The sequence below is a fragment of the Schistocerca piceifrons genome, chromosome 11, assembly GCF_021461385.2.
Source record: "Schistocerca piceifrons isolate TAMUIC-IGC-003096 chromosome 11, iqSchPice1.1, whole genome shotgun sequence".
Taxonomy (NCBI): Eukaryota; Metazoa; Arthropoda; class Insecta; order Orthoptera; family Acrididae; genus Schistocerca; species Schistocerca piceifrons.
The window spans coordinates 143291351-143315034 of NC_060148.1; the positions used below are offsets into that span (position 1 = coordinate 143291351).

Below are 23684 nucleotides of genomic sequence, written 5' to 3' on the forward strand. Positions count from 1 at the left end.
CATACTGTCTGCCATATACCTCACGATGGTTTGCAGAGTATAGATGTAGATGTGGAAAATGGTGTGACCCTGTGCTTCACCCCTCGCCCCGTAATGTGACCTTTTTCTTTGCTAGAATGAAAAAAGACATAAAAGGATAGTATTTGGCTGATGTTGCTGAGGTGAAGAAGAAAAACGATGGGGGCTGCTGTCGAGCATCACAAAACGTGAAGTTAAACAGTGATTTGAAAAATTGAATAAAAAGTTATACAAGTGTATTAGTGCATGTGGAGAGTACTTTGAAGGGCATTGAAAGTTTGTGCTTAAAATGTGAATAAGGAAATTTATAAAAATAAGTTTGGTTTCTTTTGGGTACACCCTGTACATAACTGATGTAGTAGTGTTGGAAGCTCTGTGGGGCTGTTTGCAGATGATGCAGTTGTCTGTGAAAAGGTAGCAGCACCACAAGACACCAGTGGTGGTATGTGGGAGGACTGGCTGATTGTGAAGGGCTGGCAGTTGATCCGCTACGTAAACAAGTATACTGTATTGCCCATACGTAGATGGAAACATCCACTAATGTGTAATGACACTATTTCAAGAAAAAAAAGAAAAAAAAAACACTGCAAACAGTAACAACTTTAAACACCTAGAAATAAAACATCCAGAGTGACCAGAACTGGGATATACACACACAATAAATAGTCGAGCAAGCAGATGCCAGATAATTTTATTGGGAGAATCATAAGGAAATTTAATTCATCCATGTAAAAGGGGGCTTATAAAACACTTGTGTGACTGATTCTCAAGTGTTACTCACCGGTCTGGGACTCTCGACACGTTGGATTAACAGAAAAGATACACGAGATCCCGAAGAGAGCGGTTCATTTTCTCTGAGAATTGTGCCTGGCAGGCATGGCTGTGCTCTGTACGCGACCGTTTGTCACAGGTGTTTGCATAGGAGCGAGAGAGATAGCCGCAGAGTGAGTGAGACACACAGCACTGCTCTGCACTGGACGGTCCTGCAGCCAGATCCGACGTAAACACAATAACAGAGAGAGCGCATCTCTCTAAAAGTGGTCGATGACTGGTAAAACGAGCAAACTGTGTACTGTTTAGGTAACAGTTAGTGTTCGTGTGGCAGGATTACTTCACAAAGCTTTAGAAAACAATACCCAAAACAAGAATCGAAGAACAACTTAGTAGTTTTCTGACACACAGATCGATTCTATTAGCATTGCACATGCACACTCGTCATATGTACAGTAGGCATCTTCTGAAAGTTATATCGATTTCTTAAATGAGCTAGTGTCATAAACATTCTATCTCAGAAGTAATTTTACATAAGGGATACAGAGTCCCATTCTTACTGTTAGTAGTTACAAGTAAATATGTTTTGTTGTACTTCATGCTATAACTTTTTGTATCCCTTTTCAGAATTTAGTCATCAGATCATTAGTTTGCTGTTTTGTACACAATAACTTTAGTTGACCAAGTTTTAAAACTTATTTCAGAAGGCAATTAACATTTTACGTATTTTTCTTTTTTGAGGCAATGATTTTGTCTAGGTTTGGTACAATATTCCAAGATCCTGCTAACCTAAAAGAATTAATAAAATTTTTATCACTAAGGAGTGAATGGTTCTTAGTTTTAACAAGCTTTAAAAGGGAGAAAAAGTGATCACAAATACACGTGGAACCAAACACTTAGAGAACTTTGGCCACGTCCTTGTGCAAAAGAGGATACTTGTCTCGTGCAAAACACAACTGTAAAAGTCATTCAAAGTTTTACACATAAGAAAGCGGTCCTTCAGGTGAATATCACACTGCAGGTCAATCAGCTCGAGTTAAAACACTTGTGAGATATCCTCTGCCCGAAGGGAAAACAGGCGAACAAATAAATCTAAGGCCGGTTGAAGCTCACTTATATCCAAAAATCTGTTTTCGAACTCTTCTTGTAATTTGCAAATGATTTGAACATAATCTGAAAAATTCACATCTCCTTCAATGCTGTCTAATGCAAGGAAGTGTCGACAGTTCTCCTTGCAAAATTGTTATATATATATGAATAAAATAGAAAGAAACATTCCATATGGGAAAAATTTATTAAAAAACAAAGACTCTGTGACTTACCAAACGGGAAAGCGCTGGTAGATAGACACAATAAAAAAAATACACAAACACACACACACAAGATTTCAAGCTTTCGCAACCCACGGTTGCTTCATCAGGAAAGAGGGAAGGAGAGGGAAAGACGAAAGGATGTGAGTTTTAAGGGAGAGGGTAAGGAGTCATTCCAATCCTGGGAGCGGAAAGACTTACCTTAGGGGGAAAAAAGGACAGGTGTACGCTCGCGCGCACACACACACACACACACACACACACACACACACCCATCCACACATATACACACAAGCAGACATGTGTGAAGGCAAAGAGTTTGGGCAGAGATGTCAGTCGAGGCGGAAGGGCAGAGGCAAAGATGTTGAATGACAGGTGAGGTACGAGCGGCGGCAACTTGAAATTAGCGGAGGTTGAGGCCTGGTAAGTAACAGGAAGAGAGGATATATTGGAGGGCAAATTCCCATCTCCGGAGTTCTGATAGGTTGGTGTCAGTGGGAAGTATCCAGATAACTCGGACGGTGTAACACTGTGCCAAGATGTACTGGCCGTGCACCAAGGCATGTTTAGCCACAGGGTGATCCTCATTACCAACAAACAATGTCTGCCTGTGTCAATTCATGCGAATGGACAGTTTGTTGCTGGTCACTCCCACATAGAACGCTTCACAGTGTAGGCAGGTCAGTTGGTAAATCACGTGGGTGCTTTCACACGTGGCTCTGCCTTTGATCGTGTACACTTTCCGGGTTATGGGACTGGAGTAGGTGGTGGTGGGAGGGTGCAGGGGACAGGTTTTACACCGGGGGCAATTACAAGGATAGGAGCCAGAGGGTAGGGAAGGTGGTTTGGGGATTTCGTAGGGATGAACCGAGAGGTTACGAAGGTTAGGTGGACGGCGGAAGGACACTCTTGGTGGAGTGGAGAGTATTTCATGAAGGATGGATCTCATTTCGGGGCAAGATTTGAGGAAGTCGTATCCCTGCTGGAGAGCCACATTCAGAGTCTGATCCAGTCCCGGAAAGTATCCTGTCACAAGTGGGGCACTTTTGGGGTTCTTCTGTGAGAGGTTCTGGGTTTGAGGGGATGAGGTAGTGTCTCTGGTTATTTGCTTCTGTACCAGGTTGGGAGGGTACTTGCGGGATGCGAAAGCTGTTGTCAGGTTGTTGGTGTAATGGCTCAGGGATTCCGGACTGGAGCAGATTCGTTTGCCACGAAGACCTAGGCTGTAGGGAAGGGACCGTTTGATGTGGAATGGGTGGCAGCTGTCATAATGGAGGTACTGTTGCTTGTTGGTGGGTGTGGACGGACGTGTGAAGCTGGCCATTGGACAGATGGAGGTCAACTTCAAGGAAAGTGGCATGGGATTTGGAGTAGGCCAGGTGAATCTGATGGAACCAAAGGAGTTGAGGCTGGAGAGGAAATTCTTGTTCTTCTTCACTGTGAGTCCAGATCATGATGATGTCATCAATAAATCTGTACCTAACTTTGGGTTGGCAGGCCTGGGTGCCCAAGAAGGCTTCCTCTAAGCGACCCATAAATAGGTTGGCGTACGAGGGGGCCATCCTGGTACCCATGGCTGTCCCCTTTAATTGTTGGTATGTCTGGCCTTCAAAAGTGAAGAAGTTGTGAGTCAGGATGAAGATGGCTATGGTAATGAGGAAAGAGGTTTTAGGTAGGGTGGCAGGTGATCGGCGTGAAAGGAAGTGCTCCATTGCAGCGAGGCCCTGGACGTGCAGGATATTTGTGTATAGGGAATTGGCATCAATGGCTACAAGGATGGTTTCCGGGGGTAACAGACTGGGTAAGGAACCCAGGTGTTCGAGAAAATGGTTGGTGTCTTTGATGAAGGATGGGAGACTGCATGTAATGGGTTGAAGGTGTTGATCTACGTAGGAAGAGAACAACAACAAAATGTTTGACTCAGCGAGCAACAGTTTGAGATGAAAGAGCCTCCCTCCCCCCCTCCAAATATTTGTATGAGGTCTGCTGGACAAATTAGCCACCGTGTCGACCAGGCAGTCCTTGATGAGATTCACAGCCTCAAAGGATTTGCCTGCTTTTGCAATTCTCGGTGAGCATTTGTAACTTGAGTGCAGACTTTGCCTACCTGTTCCCTGCTCCTACCACGGGGAAGGGAACATTTTCTAATTAATTTTGTACTATCCTATTTTTAAAACACTTTTATCATTTTAACAATTGTTTCGTTTATTGAAATGCAAATAAAAAAAACTAACAAAAAAAAGATTGGTTTTAGGTGCGTTTTCGTCCAGTTTCCAGTGGTCACAGACGCAAGCAAGGACAGCGAAATGTGGTCGCCAAATAAATTTTTATCTACTGGAATGTTTGTGTTTTAATTAATTGAAAACATAGATCAAACTACAACATATGTTTTCCCATCCATAAAAACACAAATACACAAAAACAAAGAATGATTCTTAATGACACTTTGCTGTCCGTGAGAGCGTTTGTGATGACTTTTCAGAAAGAGCAAAAAATAACGCACCTGAAACTTTTTCTTATGTCTGTGCGACACGATTTATTCCAAGCCAAACGTAAACATTAACCGAAAAGAAATGTTCCTTGTTGTTAACAATCTGATATTCAATAACTAACACATTGCTAAGTGACGTATTGATCATAAAATATAGTTTTATTTATCATCTCTTTGTAAATAATAAAGTGTCATACAATAGGAAACACTTACTTCAGTGTAATGCTGCTTGAAATTTTCTTTCAGTTCTTCAAGCTCTGCCGGCGTTCCTCTTGTGACAAATTTTTGAACTGATCTTTTAGGTATTAAAATGCTGTTCAGTCGACTATTTTTCTATATATATGAGGTTCTGATAACATACCAAACATTAGGCATGATTTTCGACAGCAGTACAAAAGAAATTAATTTCCCACTTGGGTTTCAATAGTGCAGACGCGCGCAACTGCTGCTGTTTTTTGTCTGCTGTTGTTGACCATCCGTACAATCCACTGTAGCCTTACTTCTGTCGACTAATGGCTTTCTGTCGTACCAGTGCTTTTGACCACAGCTAGCGCATCGGTCTATCTTCTGTACGAAGCTCGTGTACAGTGGCACGACGAGACGTGGCAGGCAGACTGCACGGTCAGCTAAGTGACACGGCTCAGCCACTGCAACAGCATACTAATTCTCACGGGGTTCTGGCCTTGGGCGAACACTGGTGCTACCACCTCAAGGGCACAGTTTGGATGAGCCTGATTTATTCAGTGTGAGAGTCTTACAGAGATGCTGAACTGACTGGGGTGGCACCTATGCTAGAGAGTTGTCGTGAATTGTGAAAAGTTTTTTTACTGCTGAAATTTAGTGTACATACGTTCAGGGAACAGTTCGGCAACATATTACATCCCCCCACCTACATCTCGCAGAATGACTATGACGAAATAATCTGAGAAATGCGGAGGTTTACTGACAACTGTTCTTTCCACTCACTATTTGCGAATGGAACAAGAAAATGCTGAACAGATAGCAATACCTCTACCACACAGTGTGTGGTGGCTTGCGGAGTGTAGATGTGAATGTAGACGGGAAAACCTTTATTGTTTTGTGGAAAGTGAAATGATTTTGGACATGTTTAAGTTGGGGGAAATTATTAGTGTAGTTTTGTTGCATCAAAACTGAAGATGGGAACTCGTTCTCGAGAACTGTGTGGAGCAAACAGATCTCCACACAGTTGCATGCAGTACATCTACGTCTACATCCACACACTGCGAAGTGCCTGGCAGAGGGTACAATCCCCATTGTACCAGTTATGAAAGTTTCTTCCCGTTCTGTTCACATATGAAGCACAAGAAGACTGACTGTCTGAATGCCTCTGCTTGTGCTGTAATTATTGTAATCCTGTCCTCACGATCCCTATGTGAGCGATACCTAGGAGGTTGTATTATATTCCTTGTGTCACCATTTACAGCCGGTTCGTGAAACGTTGTCGGTAGACTTTGGCCGCACAGTTTGTGTCTGTTTTCGAGAGCTCGTCAGTTGAGTTTCTTCAGCATCTCTGTGACACTCCCACGGGTCAGACAAATATGTGACTATCCGTGCTGCCCTTCTCTGTATACATTCAATATTGTCTGTTAGTCCTATTTGGTATGGGCCCCACATACTTGAGCAATATTCTGCAACTGGTCGCACTAGTGATTTGTAAGCAATCTCCTTTGTTGACTGATTGCAGTTCCCCAGTATTCTTCAAATAAATCGAAGTCGACCCCGTGCTTTATCCACGACTGAGCCTATGTGATCATTCCATTTCATATCCCTACAAAGTGTTACGCTCAGGTATTTGTATGAGTTGGCCAATTCTAACAGTGACTCACTAATCTTATAGGGTACCAGTTTTTTTAAGTGCAAAATTTTACACTTCTGAACATTTAGAGCAAGTTGCCAATCTCTGCTCCGCACTGAAATCCTATCGAGATCTGACTGAATGTTTATGCAGTTTCTTTCAGACAGTACTTCATTATAGATAACTGCATCATCTGCAAAAAGCCTTACTTTACTATTAATATTGTCTGCAAGGTCATACAACACGAAGAGAAAGGGTCCCAACACACTTCCGTGGGGTACAACCATTGTTACTTCTGCATCTGGCAATAGCCCTCTGTCCCAGATGGTATGCTGTGTCCTCACTGTCAAAAAGTCCTCGGTCCAGTCTCACGTTTCACTCGATATCCCGTGTGATCGAATAAACGTAGAAGTGGTACTGAGTCAGGTGCTTTTCGGAAATTGAGGAATACTGTCTCTGCCAGACTGCCCGGATGCAAAGCTTTTGGTATGTCACGTGAGAAAAGTGCGAGTTGGATTTCACGTGATCGATGTTTTTGGAATCGGTGCTGGGTGGCATCGAGGAGGTCATTCTGTTCAAGGTTCCTCATTGTGTTTGAAATCATTTCAAGATATTAGTAACGGTAGGAAGTGTAGTGTCACCTGTGGGACAGATCTCGTATCCTGCCTGTCCACAACGAGTCGAACATTTTGCAGAATCGCCGTTCCGTGACGGGGACCGCCTGCAGCCTGCGGCATCCCCACCAACTTCCCGGCGACAGAAACACGTGAGCTTCGCAGACACCCAAAAGCCGGGAGAGCTGGCACGCGCAGACACGGCGCCCGTCACGGAGTCGCAACAGGCACCTTGTATCGGCACTCCCACCACCGCCTCCTCTCCGGACTCTCCCGGGCAGGGCGGCATGACGGGGACGGGCACGACCAACACACCGCCCACCGTGAGCCGCAACACGCAGAAGGCGCAGGCCTTCACGTTGAAGTCGTCACCCACAGGTAGGTTACGGCTACGTTCTGCCGTCACCACTACCGTATTCTGCTTTTGATCAGTTACGGTTAATCCTGGTACCCTTCTTTCTCAGAAAGACTTGACTAGAGATGATAATAAAGTTAGTTGTCTCAGAGTACCACTTGCAACGTACGTCATCAATTATTTGCAGGATGGATTCTAATCTCTTGTCTTCCTGCAGAGGTTTTGCCCTCTACAGCTACCTCTAGCACCATTGAAATCATTCCCTGGTGTCTCAACAGATGTCCTATCATCCTGTCCCTTTGCCTTGTCAAGCGTATCCGTATATTGCTTTCTTCTCCGATTTTGCGCAGAACCACCTCGTTCCGTACCTTATCGGTCCACCTAATTTTTTAACATTCGTCTGTAGCACCACATCTCAAATGCTTCGATTCTCTTCTGTTCTTGTTTTCCCACAGTCCATTTTCACTACTATACAATACAGTACTCCAACTGTACATTCTCAGAAATTTATTACTCAAATTAAGGCCTATGTTTGATACTAATAGACTTCTTTTGGCCAGGAATGCCCTTTTTGCCAGTTGTTGTTGTTGTGATCTTCAGTCCTGAGACTGGTTTGATGCAGCTCTCCATGCTACTCTATCCTGTGCAAGCTTTTTCATCTCCCAGTACCTACTGCAACCTACATCCTTCTGAATCTGCTTAGTGTATTCATCTCTTGGTCTCCCTCTACGATTTTTACCCTCCATGCTGCCCTCCAATACTAAATTGGTGATCCCTTGATGCCTCAGAACATGTCCTAGCAACCGATCCCTTCTTCTGATCAAGTTGTGCCACAAACTTCTCTTCTCCCAAATCCTATTCAATACTTCCTCATTAGTTATGTGATCTACCCATCTAATCTTCAGCATTCTTCTGTAGCACCACATTTCGAAAGCTTCTATTCTCTTCTTGTCCAAACTATTTATCGTCCATGTTTCACTTCCATACATGGCTACACTCCATACAAATACTTTCAGAAATGACTTCCTGACATTTAAATCAATACTGGATGTTAACAAATTTCTCTTATTCAGAAACGCTTTCCTTGCCATTGCCAGCCTACATTTTATATCCTCTCTACTTCGACCATCATCAGTTATTTTGCTCCCCAAATAGCAAAACTCCTTTACTACTTTAAGTGTCTCATTTCCTAATCTAATTCCTTCAGCATCACCTGACTTAATTAGACTACATTCCATTATCCTTGTTTTGCTTTTGTTGATGTTCATCTTATATCCTCCTTTCAAGACACTGTCCATTCCATTCAACTGCTCTTCCAAGTCCTTTGCTGTCTCTGACAGAATTACAATGTCATCGGCGAACCTCAAAGTTTTTATTTCTTCTCCATGAATTTTAATACCTACTCCGAATTTTTCTTTTGTTTCCTTTACTGCTTGCTCAATATACAGATTGAACAACATCGGGGAGAGGCTACAACCCTGTCTTACTCCCTTCCCAACCACTGCTTCCCTTTCATGTCCCTCGACTCTTATAACTGCCATCTGATTTCTGTACAAATTGTAAATAGCCTTTCGTTCCCTGTATTTTACCCCTGCCACCTTTAGAATTTGAAAGAGAGTATTCCAGTCAACATTGTCAAAAGCTTTCTCTAAGTCTACAAATGCTAGAAACGTAGGTTTGCCTTTCCTTAATCTTTCTTCTAAGATAAGTCGTAAGGTCAGTATTGCCTCACGTGTTCCAGTGTTTCTACGGAATCCAAACTGATCTTCCCCGAGGTTGGCTTCTACGAGTTTTTCCATTCGTCTGTAGAGAATTCGTGTTAGTATTTTGCAGCTGTGACTTATTAAGCTGATAGTTCGGTAATTTTCACATCTGTCAACACCTGCTTTCTTTGGGATTGGAATTATTATATTCTTCTTGAAGTCTGAGGGTATTTCGCCTGTTTCATACATCTTGCTCACCAGATGGTAGAGTTTTGTCAGGACTGGCTCTCCCACGGCCGTCAGTAGTTCCAATGGAATATTGTCTACTCCGGGGGCCTTGTTTCGACTCAGGTCTTTCAGTGCTCTGTCAAACTCTTCACGCAGTATCATATCTCCCATTTCATCTTCATCTACATCCTCTTCCATTTCCATAATATTGTCCTCAAGTACATCACCCTTGTATAGACCCTCTATATACTCCTTCCACCTTTCTGCTTTCCCTTCTTTGCTTAGAACTGGGTTTCCATCTGAGCTCTTGATATTCATACAAGTCGTTCTCTTATCTCCAAAGGTCTCTTTAATTTTCCTGTAGGCGGTATCTATCTTACCCCTAGTGAGATAGGCCTCTACATCCTTACATTTGTCCTCTAGCCATCCCTGCGTAGCCATTTTGCACTTCCTGTCGATCTCATTTTTGAGACGTTTGTATTCCTTTTTGCCTGTTTCACTTACTGCATTTTTATATTTTCTCCTTTCATCAATTAAATTCAATATTTCTTCTGTTACCCAAGGATTTCTACTAGCCCTCGTCTTTTTACCTACTTGATCCTCTGCTGCCTTCACTACTTCATCCCTCAAAGCTACCCATTCTTCTTCTACTGTATTTATTTCCCCCATTCCTGTCAATTGCTCCCTTATGCTCTCCCTGAATCTCTGTACAACCTCTGGTTCTTTTAGTTTATCCAGGTCCCATCTCCTTAAATTCCCACCTTTTTGCAGTTTCTTCAGTTTTAATCTACAGGTCATAACCAATAGATTGTGGTCAGAGTCCACATCTGCCCCTGGAAATGTCTTACAATTTAAAACCTGGTTCCTAAATCTCTGTCTTACCATTATATAATCTATCTGATACCTTTTAGTATCTCCAGGGTTCTTCCATGTATACAACCTTCTTTCATGATTCTTAAACCAAGTGTTAGTTATGATTATGTTGTGCTCTGTGCAAAATTCGACCAGGTGGCTTCCTCTTTCATTTCTGTCCCCCAATCCATATTCACCTACTATGTTTCCTTCTCTCCCTTTTCCTACACTCGAATTCCAGTCACCCATGACTATTAAATTTTCGTCTCCCTTCACAATCTGAATAATTTCTTTTATTTCATCATACATTTCTTCAATGTCTTCGTCATCTGCAGAGCTAGTTGGCATATAAACTTGTACTACTGTAGTAGGCGTGGGCTTCGTATCTATCTTGGCCACAATAATGCGTTCACTATGCTGTTTGTAGTAGCTTACCCGCATTCCTATTTTCCTATTCATTATTAAACCTACTCCTGCATTACCCCTATTTGATTTTGTGTTTATAACCCTGTAGTCACCTGACCAGAAGTCTTGTTCCTCCTGCCACCGAACTTCACTAATTCCCACTATATTTTGCCAGTGCTAGTCTGCTTTTGATGTCATCCTTGCTCCGTCCGTCATTGGTTATTTTGCTGCCTAAGTAGTAGAACTCCTTCACATCATCTACTTTATGACCATCAGTCCCGATGTTAAGTTTCTTGCTGTTCTCATTTCTGTTACTTCTCATTACTTTCATCTTTCTTCGATTTACTCTCGATCTGTATTCTGTACTCATTAGACTGTTCATTCCATTCAGCAGATCCTGTAATTTCTTCACTTTCACCTGGGATAGCGATGTCATCAGTGAATCGTATAGTTGATTCCTTTCACCTTGAATTTTAATTCCGCTCTTAAACGTTTCTTTTATTTCCATCATTGCTCCTTTGATGTACAAATTGAACAGTAGGGGCGGAAGACTACATCCCTGTCTTACACTCATTTAAATCTGGGCACTTCGTTCTCGGTTGTTCACCGTTAGTATTCCCTCTCAGCTGTTGTACACATTGTGTATTACCCATCTCCCCCTATAGCTCACCCCTATTTTTCTCAGAGTTTCGAACATCTCGCACCATTTCACATTGTCAAATGGCTACATTAAGCAGGCTCAAGTAGATGTAGGCAGCAGTATTTTGCATAGGGTAGACTAGCATGAAGAGCTGTATGAAATGAGTCTTTGGACTGAACACTGCAACAAGAAAGCAAAAACACTGATAATGTCCATTTAATCAGCCACAGCAAAAAGTGTGACAATGTGCTACACGAGACACCGTTGCTACGACCACATTCAGCAAGTTAATAAGTCACACTGTTTTACAGGCTCCGTCATGTCGTCATCTGCCGCGCCGTCAGGGAGAAGCCCCAGCCCCTTCACTGTGAGTGCCGGCCAGTTGCCTGCCTCCTCCGCAGGCTCCAACAGTAGCTCCAGCAATCCGACGGGTGCGGCAGCATCGGTATCGCCGTTTACGGCACGACCGATCGCGGCCTCCTCCACTCCGATGGCACCGTCCGGTGCGACTGTGACGACGGCCTCCGGGGCTCTTTCCCAGTCGGCCCCAGAGACTCGGCCGACGACCGCGACCCACGAAGCGGTTGGGACGCCGACGGGGGCTCGAGCAACTCCCGGAGACGCTGCTTCGCAGCCCCAAGTGCACATGAGCACTGCCACGTCTACGGCTTTCTCGTTTGGATCTCCGAAAATGTCGACAGTGGCGACAGTATCTGCCACGCCGGTGACTGCCGCCGGCGTACCGGCGCCGCAGTCTGCCAGCGAGTTCCGGTTCGGAGCCGGATCGGTGACGTCGACGACGACAACGTCGAGTGCTGGAGGTTTCAGTTTCACGTTACCTGCCTCGACTGCCGCGTCCACGACTTCGCCGGCAAAAGGAGCTTTCCAGTTTGGGCAGAATGCGACATCCACTGTGGCCACGGCAAAACTGGGAGGTTTCCAGTTTGCGCCAGGTATAGTACACTGCTATTAGTCTCCTTTCATAGTCAGTTAGGCTGTCAGCCTCAGTATTCAACATCTCTGATTTGTATTCCCTTAAATCGTACTCAGTTTGCTGGTATATAATTTTGTAGCATAACCGTTTATTACTGGGGACACAGCTCAGAAAGTTCTTTCATCATCTTTGCATTGAAATCGTGTGTATTATGTGAATGTGTAAGCTATGTTTTTAAGAAATAATTATTATGTATTGGAGTGTGGACCTTTTTTCTATGTCTTCTCACTGAGTACTCTGCGGACACCCCGTCATCCGAGATGACGACAAACACGTTCGCAGTGCCACACGTATACGTTCCCGGTTTGACGAACACTGATGCACCGTATCGCACCTCAATTGACCACCTAAGTTACCTGCTCTTAGCTCTGTAGAAAATATTTTGTGCTGTTTTTAACAGTGGGTGAAATTTAGCAATCAGGATTGCCACAATTGCTGGCTCTCCGTGATATGATGGTCAGTGAGTGATTTCAGCTGGATATGCATACCTGAAGAAACTTGGGGAACTGTATTCCTGACCAAATTATTGTCAGTGCTATAGGCACTGGTGTGATAACTGGGGTGACTAATCTTTTTGTTCACAAAGCCTAGTTCTTATTGAAACGTTAAGATACAAAGTTGAGAAAAGGCTTAAAATATTAATAGGTTGTGTTTAACAGTCTTCCACGTCAGGATCTGATAGCATTTCATTTTTGGAAGTTGACACTTTAATTCAAACAACGGAAATTCCAGGTTGACCGTATTATCGAAAGGATAGATTGCTACTCACTACTGTATTTACTCGAATCTAAGTCGCACCTGAAAAATGAGACTCAAAATCAAGGAAAAAAATTTTTCCCGAATCTAAGCCGCACCTGAAATTTGAGACTTGAAATTGAAGGGGAGAGAAAAGTTTTAGGACGCACCTCCAAATCGAAACAAAGTTGGTCCATTGTAATATGAGACAATTTAGGTCGAATGAATGACGATACAGCTACAGTAGTTTGGTTCGAGTCGTAAGCTTAGCAGTTAAGCTTTACCAGGTAGCCATTGCTATGTGTCAGGCGCTCCGTCCGTGTTTATATGAGTACCCTTCCTTTTTCACGTGCTTCGTCTGGTTTGAATTGATTGCTTATTTTTCTTTGATCTGATAAGTGCCGTTCTCTTTGCTATAGGTGTTGACATCACTCTACGCTGAACATGCATTACTGTACTGTGTCATGCATTGTTTGTCACATTCTGATAATGAGTGTTTACGGCCTGTCGCTGCTCGCGGCGTGGGTAGCTTCTGTGCGCGCTACCGCCGCTTAAAATTAGAGAGAGAGGAATCGTCTCATTAGCAAAACAATGGCAAGAGACGGCTATTTGTTGTTATTTACACTGCTCCTTTCTTTGATAATGATCAACAAGAACCAAATAATAGACTGCGTATGATAGAAGTTGTTCTGAACGAGAGTTTAGCGAAAATTTTTCTCCGTTTGAAAATATTTGCAGACGCCTCTTCAGTACATTACATTCTGCACAGAAATTAGAGTCATCTTAGATTTAAAAATCTAATCAATTGCCGTGCTTCATTTCTGACTGTATCACTATTACGCATAAGAATAATACGAATATAAACACGACATGATATGTATATTCTTCCGCGTTTGCTGTTGTCTCACTCTAGTTTCGTTGTTTATTAGCCAGGCAGAATTTAAATGAGATAGCAGCAAACACGAAAGAATACATGGCAAAACGTTTATATTCGTATTATTCTTATGGCGAAGAGAATACTGCATGTGATTCACAATTCATAAAAGTTCCTATTAGCAACAATGTCTTCTCACAGGTAGGAAAAAATTCAGAACGTAGGGTTGGCCTTATTGACAAACATCCCTAACAGTCTTGCCAGTCGGATTTTCGTAGTTCATTGAAACGCTGCAACATTCGAAGATGAACAATACGGAATTTGTATTTACTTCAATGGATAATGTATGAAAATGCAGTGGTCGAAACTCGGGGCGGAGGAAAAAAAGCTCGTCTTCCACCTTTTTTTTTATTTATTTACTGACGCAGAGGTTTTGGCGCCAGTATTTATCTTTGTGCCTGCAAAGCATGCCTGTGTAGCGCTACATATATTCGACGGCAGAATCTAGTTGTAGCAGCACCTACCAACATTTTTCGTAACTTCCGCTTACTTTGCACTCGATTCTAAGCCGCAGGCAGTTTTTTGGATTACAAAAACCGGAAAAAAAGTGCGACTTAGATTCGAGTACATACGGTATACAGAGAAAATGTTGAGTCACAGACAGGCACAACAAAAAGGTTGCTAAACAAGCAAGCTTTCAGCCAAAGTTTGTGGCTGGCCTCAGCACCCGCAGAAAATGGTTTGTGTGTAGAGGCGCGCGCGCGTGCAGTGTGTTTTCCAGTTCGGAAGAAGGCTTTTTGGCCAAAAGCATACTTATTTGGCAGTCTTTTTGTTCTGCCTGTCTGCGAATTGGCATTTCCACTATATGGTGAGTAGCAATCTTTCCTTCTGATAATATTGACAGTGTAATTCAGTTATTCACTTTTTAGCCACAGCTAGTGGCAAATATATCATCAAAAGGGAAATATCCTCATTATATTTCCTTTTTCAACAAAGTACTTCAATATGAACGAGGGTGGTTTGATAAGTCTAGTAAAAAAAGCGAGAAAAAATGTTAATTTCATAAATAACTCACCTTAATTTGTGACAGTTTCCTTTGAGGGATATACACTTGGTCCAGTAATCCTCCAACTTTTTGTCACTTCAGAAAACTAGGTTCTGTCAGACTCTGCAAAATACTTGTTGACTGCAACAATCTCTCCCTCGTTTTTTGACAATTTCTTCCCTGCAAGCCAAAGTTTCTCAAGTTAGGAAACAGGACGAAGTCAGATGGGGACTATGTCTGATGAACAGGGTGGATGGGGAACCAATTGAAAGCATTATTTTGGTGAAAGAGCACTTTTTTGCGTGTCTGCATTTGTCTTTTTTGGCCGACACGTTTCAAATGGTCTAACTGTGAAGTGTAACAGGATCCAATTATGGTTATGTCTTTTGCCAGGTAATCTATGGAATTATTCTTTGGGAATCCCAAAGAAACAGTGTCCATCACTTTACTGACAAAATTATCTTTACCTGCTTCAGAGCACTTTCACCTGCCTTTGTCCATTCTTTTGAGTGCCATTTTGACTCTGGTCTGTAATAATGCATCCGGGTTTCATCAACAGGCACAGGGCGGTGCAAAAAGTCTTGCAAATTACAATTGACCATTGTGTGGAAATGTTGTGCCAGGCATGTTTTTGTTTGACTGTTAGCAGTTGTGGAACCCATTTCACACAAAGCTTCTTTGTAGTGCAGTGTTACGTGGCTTTATGCTTAATTACAGACTTACTGTTTCATCAGTTGATTTGTTTTCACCACGTAGTTCCCGCGATTTACTTCCTCCTTCGTTGCTGCGCGTGCCAGCACTTTCGTTTGGTAAGTCACATCATCTTTGTTTTTTAGATATATTTTTTCCCACGTGAAATGTTTCCTTCTATTTTATATATATATGATATGATATGATTATAATAGAGGGAAACATTCCACGTAGGAAAAATATATCTAAAAACAAAGATGATGTGACTTACCAAATGAAAGTGCTGGCAGGTCGACAGACACACAAACAAACACAAACATACACACAAAATTCAAGCTTTCGCAACAAACTGTTGCCTCATCAGGAAAGAGGGAAGGAGAGGGAAAGACGAAAGGATGTGGGTTTTAAGGGAGAGGGTTATGAGTCATTCCAATCCCGGGAGCGGAAAGACTTACCTTAGGGGGAAAAAAGGACGGATATACACTCGCGCACACACACACACACACACATATCCATCCACAAGCAGACATATTTGAAGACAAAGAGTTTGGGCAGAGATGTCAGTCGAGGCAGAAGTGCAGAGGCAAAGATGTTGTTGAATGACAGGTGAGGTATGAGTGGCGGCAACTTGAAATTAGCGGAGACTGAGGCCTGGTGGATAACGGGAAGAGAGGATATATTGAAGAGCAAGTTCCCATCTCCTGAGTCTTTCCGCTCCCGGGATTGGAATGACTCCTTACCCTCTCCCTTAAAACCCACATCCTTTCGTCTTTCCCTCTCCTTCCCTCTTTCCTGATGAGGCAACAGCTTGTTGCGAAAGCTTGAATTTTGTGTGTATGTTTGTGTTTGTTTGTGTGTCTGTCGACCTGCCAGCACTTTCATTTGGTAAGTCACATCATCTTTGTTTATTTATAATGTGACAGATTTGTTTACTCCTGTGCTGTAAAAGCTAGTCCTATTGGGGAAAGTGTGAGTACGCTAATCCAGGTTTCATGTCAGATTTGGAAGCTGCTCGATTTCTCCAGCTACAGCATGTTTATAACATATGAAGACATGCAGATCGAAAAGGTTGACAGTGTTACATTTCTGGGACTACAACTCGATAATAAATTCAGTTGGGAAGGGCATACCACATTTTTTCACTCTATTATTTCATAAGGGAGCATATTCTGTGGTAACTCATCAAACGTAGCAAAGTTTTTCGCATGTAAAAGCGTGTAATAAAAATCGTTTGTGGTATAAATTCAAGAACATCATGTAGGAACCCGTTCAAGGAACTTGGTATTCTATCCACTGCTTGCTAGTATATTTATTCCTTAATGAAATTTGTTACAAGTATTTCCAACCAATAGCTCAATACATAATATCAGTACTAGAAATAGGAACAGCAATCTACATAAAGACCTAAAATCACTTACCTTGGTCCAAAAGGGGTCCAATATTCAGGAACATGCATTTTCAATAAACTGCCAGCAAGTCAGCAACCATTAAAAACTTGGTTTCAGATAAAGTACAGTTTACAGTGTGTTTGAAAGACTTTTTGATACAGAAGTGTCTGATTCCACCCGTCATCAATATGCCGGAAATGGCTATTTTAAGTGTGTCTATGACGTCACTACATACACGTGGCAACAAACACGAAGATACATATAAATAATACAATAACATCTCCCACCAAAAATACAATCAAACCAACGTGACAACTGCGGGAAGTTGGGGGTTTTAGGGTGAGGAAAAGCTAGTAAAAAAAACACACCATGATCCCAAAACACAAAATGAAGAACAAAAAGAAAAAAAGACAGCATTCTGCTACACCAAGAAAAATCTGCGGGAATCGGACACTTCCCTTGAACAATATAGGTCAACCATAGGTGACCATACCAAAACAACAATACCCACAACTATAAGTACGAAAATTGGAATCGGAAATTTCCCTTGACCTACATAGGTCAACCTCAGATGACTATACCAAAACATTAACACGTACAACTATGAAAATGGGAATCGGTCATTTCCGGTGACCTATATAGGTCCACCACAGCTACTGATGCCAAAAAAACACCACCTACAACTGCGAAAAATAAAACCACAATCCCAAAAGTCCACAAATCAATCGTCCCTACATAAATTAAATCACATTCAATACTCCATAAATACACAAAACGTCACAGCTAGAAAAAAAAAAAAATAATAATTACCACCAGCAAATTCCGGCACTCCAAACTAGATCCCCCCTCCACACACACACACACACACACACACACACACACATACACACACACACACACACACACACACCAACCCATAAACACCGTGCCGTAATGACATTCAACACCACAACACCTTTACGTCGAAGCAGATGGATGGAATCGGACGCTTCCATTGACACCTCTTTCTACTCTGTAGATGAATATCGTAACAGAGACTGATAGACCAGCTTAGGTAAAAATTCTGCTATATTTCAGTTTTGACAGCACTTGGTTGCAACAGTCAAGATCGGGTATTCTGTGTATGATAAATTTATTAAAAGTGCGTAACTGTGTTTTATTCTGACAGTGTATCAGTTCTGTAAATATTAGCAGTTACTGTAATATATTCACATATTTTGACAATCTCCTGACAAATGATGAAGATAATAATTATTATATTCAACTGTATTATGTTATACTTTCTGACGTGTTATTTGTCATTCGCGATGGCCAGCGGCTATTTGCGAAGAAGTATGTAAATATTTGTTCGCTTCAGTAACTAACGTCTCTGAAATATCACCGGGGTCTAAGACTGGAGTCACTGTGTCAGGAACAAAGTCACACAGCTATTCCGTTACCAACTTCCAGGTTACCTGTAATGGTAGCCCGATAACTGCCAGAGAGCGAGAACTGTGAGCCAATAACGATAACTGCCAGAGGAAAATACCGATCTCTGACAGTTATTTCCATAGTCGCTCGAATTCCTTATGGTACCTCTCTTTATACTACCCGTCCAAGTTAAATTGACATATGAGGCGGTGGCTCAAGGGAACGACCGTACTTGTTAATGCTTGTACTGCAGCTCCTATCAGTCACCGCTCGGACATTAACTTTATTTAATTGTTTGTGCTAAAAGTAACGAAGGCGCACGATATAGTACACAGTTCTTATCAACAGATGGCGCGCAGTCTCACAGTTATTCCCATGGTCTATAGAACGCCTTCAAATGGTCTACCCTCTCCTTCGTTCCTAGCCAGATCTCCGATGAGTTGACGGGAAAGCGTAGTACGATCTTCGGTAACAGATGGCGTGAGGCACTGTTGACATTAGACAGTTATTGAAATAACTGCCTGTATCAGAGGAACGGGTATCGCAATAACCGTTACCTCTCAGTAACCGGTTATTTCTATCAGTTACGTTATTTTTTGCCACCTATAGAAGAAACTGTTTGCTTGCTAGTTTTACTAATGCCTGCAGCGGGCTTTGAATACACTGCATTGTGACAAGATTTTTTTGAGTGGGCAGAATTCTTATGTTTGTTCTGTTGCAAACATACGGATTGTACGTAACTTTTGTTTCCACAAGTGTAACACTGTGTTTGTCTAGACGGACAATCTTGACGTTTGTGTCGCGAATAGCACCGAGGGCACGACTTAATTCTGTTCACCTGTTTAGAGAACTGTTTACGTGGCACGGCGTGGGCATAGTGTTGCTGCCTACTGGGCTGGCCGCGAGCGAGAGACGACTCGACCCGACAAATTGGTCGATGCTCAAATTCGTTGGCCACTACGGCACCTGAATCGTACTGATCTAGAATTTGCACTACTTGATGAAATGATGGATCTGACTGTTTCAAAATCTGTTCTCTAAGTCTGACATCAGTTACATTGTACACGATCGCATCACGCAACATAACATCTGAATATAAAGCACTGCAAGCACATTTGAATTTGCATTTCCTCGTCATACCCTGTAAATCTGTTACACACTTGCGGTAAGTTTATTCTGACCTTTTCTTGCAATGAAAGAATTGGTACCTAGCCGCCACATTCACTCGGTGGTCATAATAGTTACTTAGAGAATCTACAACCTGACTGTAGGAAAGTTCACTCAGAATAGCTTTAGGGAAAATTTTTTGAATGACGCAAAACACTGCACTTTCTACCATCGACAAAAAGTGTTGCAACCACTCTAGCCAGTCCTCTTCTTTTTCGTGAAACTGGCAGATGGGCGGTACGGCACTCGGAGTTACAGTTGTTGCCTTCTGCGCAGCGTTCGTTTGGTTTGTGAGGAACTGTTGTATGGTATTGAAAAGGAATGCAATCTGCTGTGTCTGAAACTGAAACATCCGTGTTAGCTGTTTTTCATCTATTGCTTGCAGCTGAGATGCCTGAGCAAGGGGTGTGAGAGGTGGGTCACTCATTTTGGAATAGCCAAATGCAATAAACAGGAAATGTGAGCAATAAAAATAAGCACACTAGCAAAGACAATTGCTGCAATACTCACCTGAAAACTCTGAATAGAATAAACACTATAAGCGACACTGTTAAAACAGGTTAACACACCCCTGCAAAGAAGACACAAGTAGAATTAAGGCACCAACAAAATACAAAAGCCCACAACGAAACAAAATTGTGACAGCCAGGCTCTGGGTGCGAAATGTGGACAGGTTGTCGCTTTGGTATCTGTTCTTACACCTCGTCACCAAATACGAAGTGTCTAGCAAGCCTGCATACTCGGTTCGCTAGACAATCGATCGTGCTAGTTGTATTCTTGAGTTTTATTAAAATAAGAGAATAAGAAAATTACAGCACTTAACTGTGGCAATTACACAGGTGTCGCAAGTAAAAGGCAACACACAAAATAATCAGTCTTCTTCAGTATAGACAATCCCGAGTCTGTGCTACATAGAGATTACAAGCGAAGTGACTAGAGTTGACGCTGCACTCGTAAACGCTAATCTCGAAGCTGCTAATGGGGCGTCGCCAGTCGGTCTCGGCGCTTACGTCCTCTTCACGTAGGGGTCACTGCTGTCACATTGTCGTCCTGGAAGGAGTTCCGGTCAGTGTGTGATTGGCTGACTTCTTCTCACAACCCTCTCTTCCCTGTCATTCCTGACTGGTGTGCTGACACTTCAGTTTAGGCCGTAACAGTCAGTTTACGCCATAACAGTTGCTAGAATATTAGGGACGTGCAATCAGTCTACAAAAGAGATCGCTTACAAATCACTTGCGCAACTGGTTCTAGAATATTGCTCGAGTGTATGGGGCCTGTACCAGATAGGACTAACAGGGCATACTGAATTCTACAGAGGGCACCACAAATGGTCATAGGTTTATTTAATCTGTGAGAGTGGGTCACAGTGATACTGAGGGAACTGAAATGGCACACTCTTGACATACCTGAACTATCTCAAGAAAGTCTATTAACAAAGTTTCAAGAACTGGCTTTAAATTATCAGTCTAGGGATATACTACAACTCCCTACGCATCGTTCACATAGGGACCGTGAGGATAAGATTAGAATAATTACTGCACGCACAGAGGCCTTCGACCAGTCATTCTTCCCGTGCTCCGTATGTGAATGGAACATGAGGAAACCCTAGCAACTGGTACAGTGGGATGTTGCCTTTGCCGTGCACCTGACAGTGGTGTGCTGAGTATAGATGTAGATTTAGGCTTTTGGTAGTCTTTAAACAGATCTCTTGTACTTAGTATTGTCCAACTTGTATGTGACATCTGAACACTCCTCACCTACTCGAGGATTTCCACTGGTGTCAAACTGGCGAGACCTTGAGGACTGGTCTTCTTTCTTTTTCTTCCCATACAGGGTTTGAAGCTCAATGCCTGGACAATTTCCTGAAGTAGCATTACACACTTCTGAAAAGCACTAAAGAAATTGACTTTTACAAGTTTCCGAATGCTGTTAGGATCGTAAGCATAAAAAAAGTCCAATATTTTTTAATACAGCCACCCATAGCTGTGTGTGTAATTCTGGTCTTGTAATTGTGATGTTGCTGGTTCAGTTCTTGGTAGATGCATTTTAGCTGTTCTTTTATTTGACTCCTGTGCTCGTTAGCAAATTGAAATGTGAAGTAACAAAAGCTGAAAAGTAATCTTTTAACAAAAGTAGCAACTTATTATTAATCATAAATCACTTGAAAATGTCAGTGTTCTTAAAAAATTGAAATTTGATACAGAAATTTAAAATGTAAAATAGAATTATTTTATTTATAAAGATTACCAATAAACAAAACCTAATTTAAAAAAAAAACAGGTGTTAATATATATTATTTTTCACTTGTCAGTAGTTATTTCAGATCTGTGTACCAAATTTAATTAATTATTAATACATGCAATGAATAATTAAGAATAACAAGTAGAAAAAGTAGCGCCTATATGATTCGAACAAGTAATCTCACAATGATTATACCCGAATGCTACATGCATTGATATTCACTGTTTTACTATAAACATCAGTTTTCATAATTAAAAGCACTTCCTGAAATGTTAAGTCTTTGTTGTTGTGAAAATGTCTATTTGCTCGCCAACCTTTTTGGCCGACAAAATTTGAATTGCTAATAACTAAGAGACTGGTAATGCATAAAAGCAGTGGTTGAGCACAGACCGGATTGTCATGTCTGTGCACGTTTGTCATGCAGTATTTGTTTCGCTTGTGATGTTGTCATACCAGTGTAGGCACATGCACGTGATTGTTACTTTGTGTAAAATTATTGCATAGGAATACATTTATCTGGACATTGGTTCAGGCATCATTGTGAAGAGTTTGCTGAGCACTGCTAGGACCCATAGAGAGACAATAAACATTCTTGCCTGAATATAAATGAAAATCAGTATTAAATTGAAAATCACAATAAAATGAAAGATGCCATCTTATGTGACTCATAAATATGCTCGGAATTTTAGAAAGTGCAACACAGGAGAAAGCCCGCGTCGAAAGGAATCCGAGAAGTGTATTATTTAGCGAATGTGACAGATTTGGCAGTATCGAAAAGACAATGAAAAAATGGTGCAAAGCAATTGCATAGCTGGCCCATCGGTCATACTGTGGCTAGGTGATTTATCTGTTCTTTAACCATTATACTAGTCTGTGTAAACATTGTATTAGAGATATTGGTAGTGAAATTACATATTATTATAATACACTTATTAGGATTTTATTGTGATGTTTTCACGAAAAATCTGTGGCGTGGCCACAGCTGCGCACACAGCATAAAACCATCTTCCCTCATACTGCAACCCCCCCCCCCCCCTCCACCCCCAAGTGTAATTTATAAATATGTCACACTGTGTTTGAGTAATATATCATATTGCTTTAGCAGGGTGTATACGACCCGGGAAAAAGCCGGGAATTTTTTCGTCCGAGAGGAAACCGGGAAAAACCCGGGAATTTTTTAGAATTCCGGGAACTTTTCCTTGTTTTAGTCACCGATTAAATTTTTGTGATTTTGACTGGTAAGAACCAATGCTCTAACGAAGGATATTACTGTATCCCGCTTCTGCAGGATAATACTGCAGCAAAAAAACATGAACGAGAGGAAAAAAAAAAAAAAAAACGAAAATAAAACTTAAGTTGCAAAGGAAATGCACCATATACAACAACAAAACACTGCTCATACAAGCGTCTGCCAACCAAAGTGTGTCAAAGGCTTTAGGAAGAATATGCGGTGCTTCCTAACAACAAATTGCCTCTGATGAGCGTGACATGACAGCTGTTTACATTTGATCCATTTGAGCAGTTGCGGGCGGGCTCTTGCGCATGCGCAGTTGAGTCGCCTGTGAGTAGTACGTTCTCCCGCTTCTGGCTACAGATGTGTGGCTGGGCGCCACTATCTAAATTGCTCCGGTTCAGAAATATCGTAGATCCAGGGCTGATGCATAGAGCAGTCTTGAGTTGTAGTGGGGAGTTGGGTAGTCTCCACGTGACCTGTGTTTACGTTTAGTGATTTTGCTGTTTCCTCTTCGTTTATTGCTCTCGCATTAAATGAAAACAAAAATCATATTTCTGTGGCCGGGAGCTACCAGATGAATTAAAATACGTTCGCATAGTTACGGAAGGCTAAAATATGTTACTAGTTTCACCTTTCTGACAGTCAAGCTTTAATCACATTGCAGAACAATGAAGTTATTTTTGTCGGTTTGCTAAAGAGATTT

The 23684-nt window shown here is 41.9% G+C and overlaps 1 protein-coding gene across 2 annotated transcripts in view; it reads left to right on the top strand.

The window, feature by feature from the left end:
• Positions 1-23684, top strand: part of LOC124720508 (pneumococcal serine-rich repeat protein) — a 124807-nt gene that overhangs the window by 59425 nt on the left and 41698 nt on the right. For both annotated transcript variants that reach the window (XM_047245866.1, XM_047245867.1), the window contains exons 8-9: positions 7102-7398; positions 11515-12156. In XM_047245866.1, coding sequence (XP_047101822.1) covers positions 7102-7398; positions 11515-12156 — 939 coding nt within the window. The remainder of the gene's footprint in view (positions 1-7101; positions 7399-11514; positions 12157-23684) is intronic.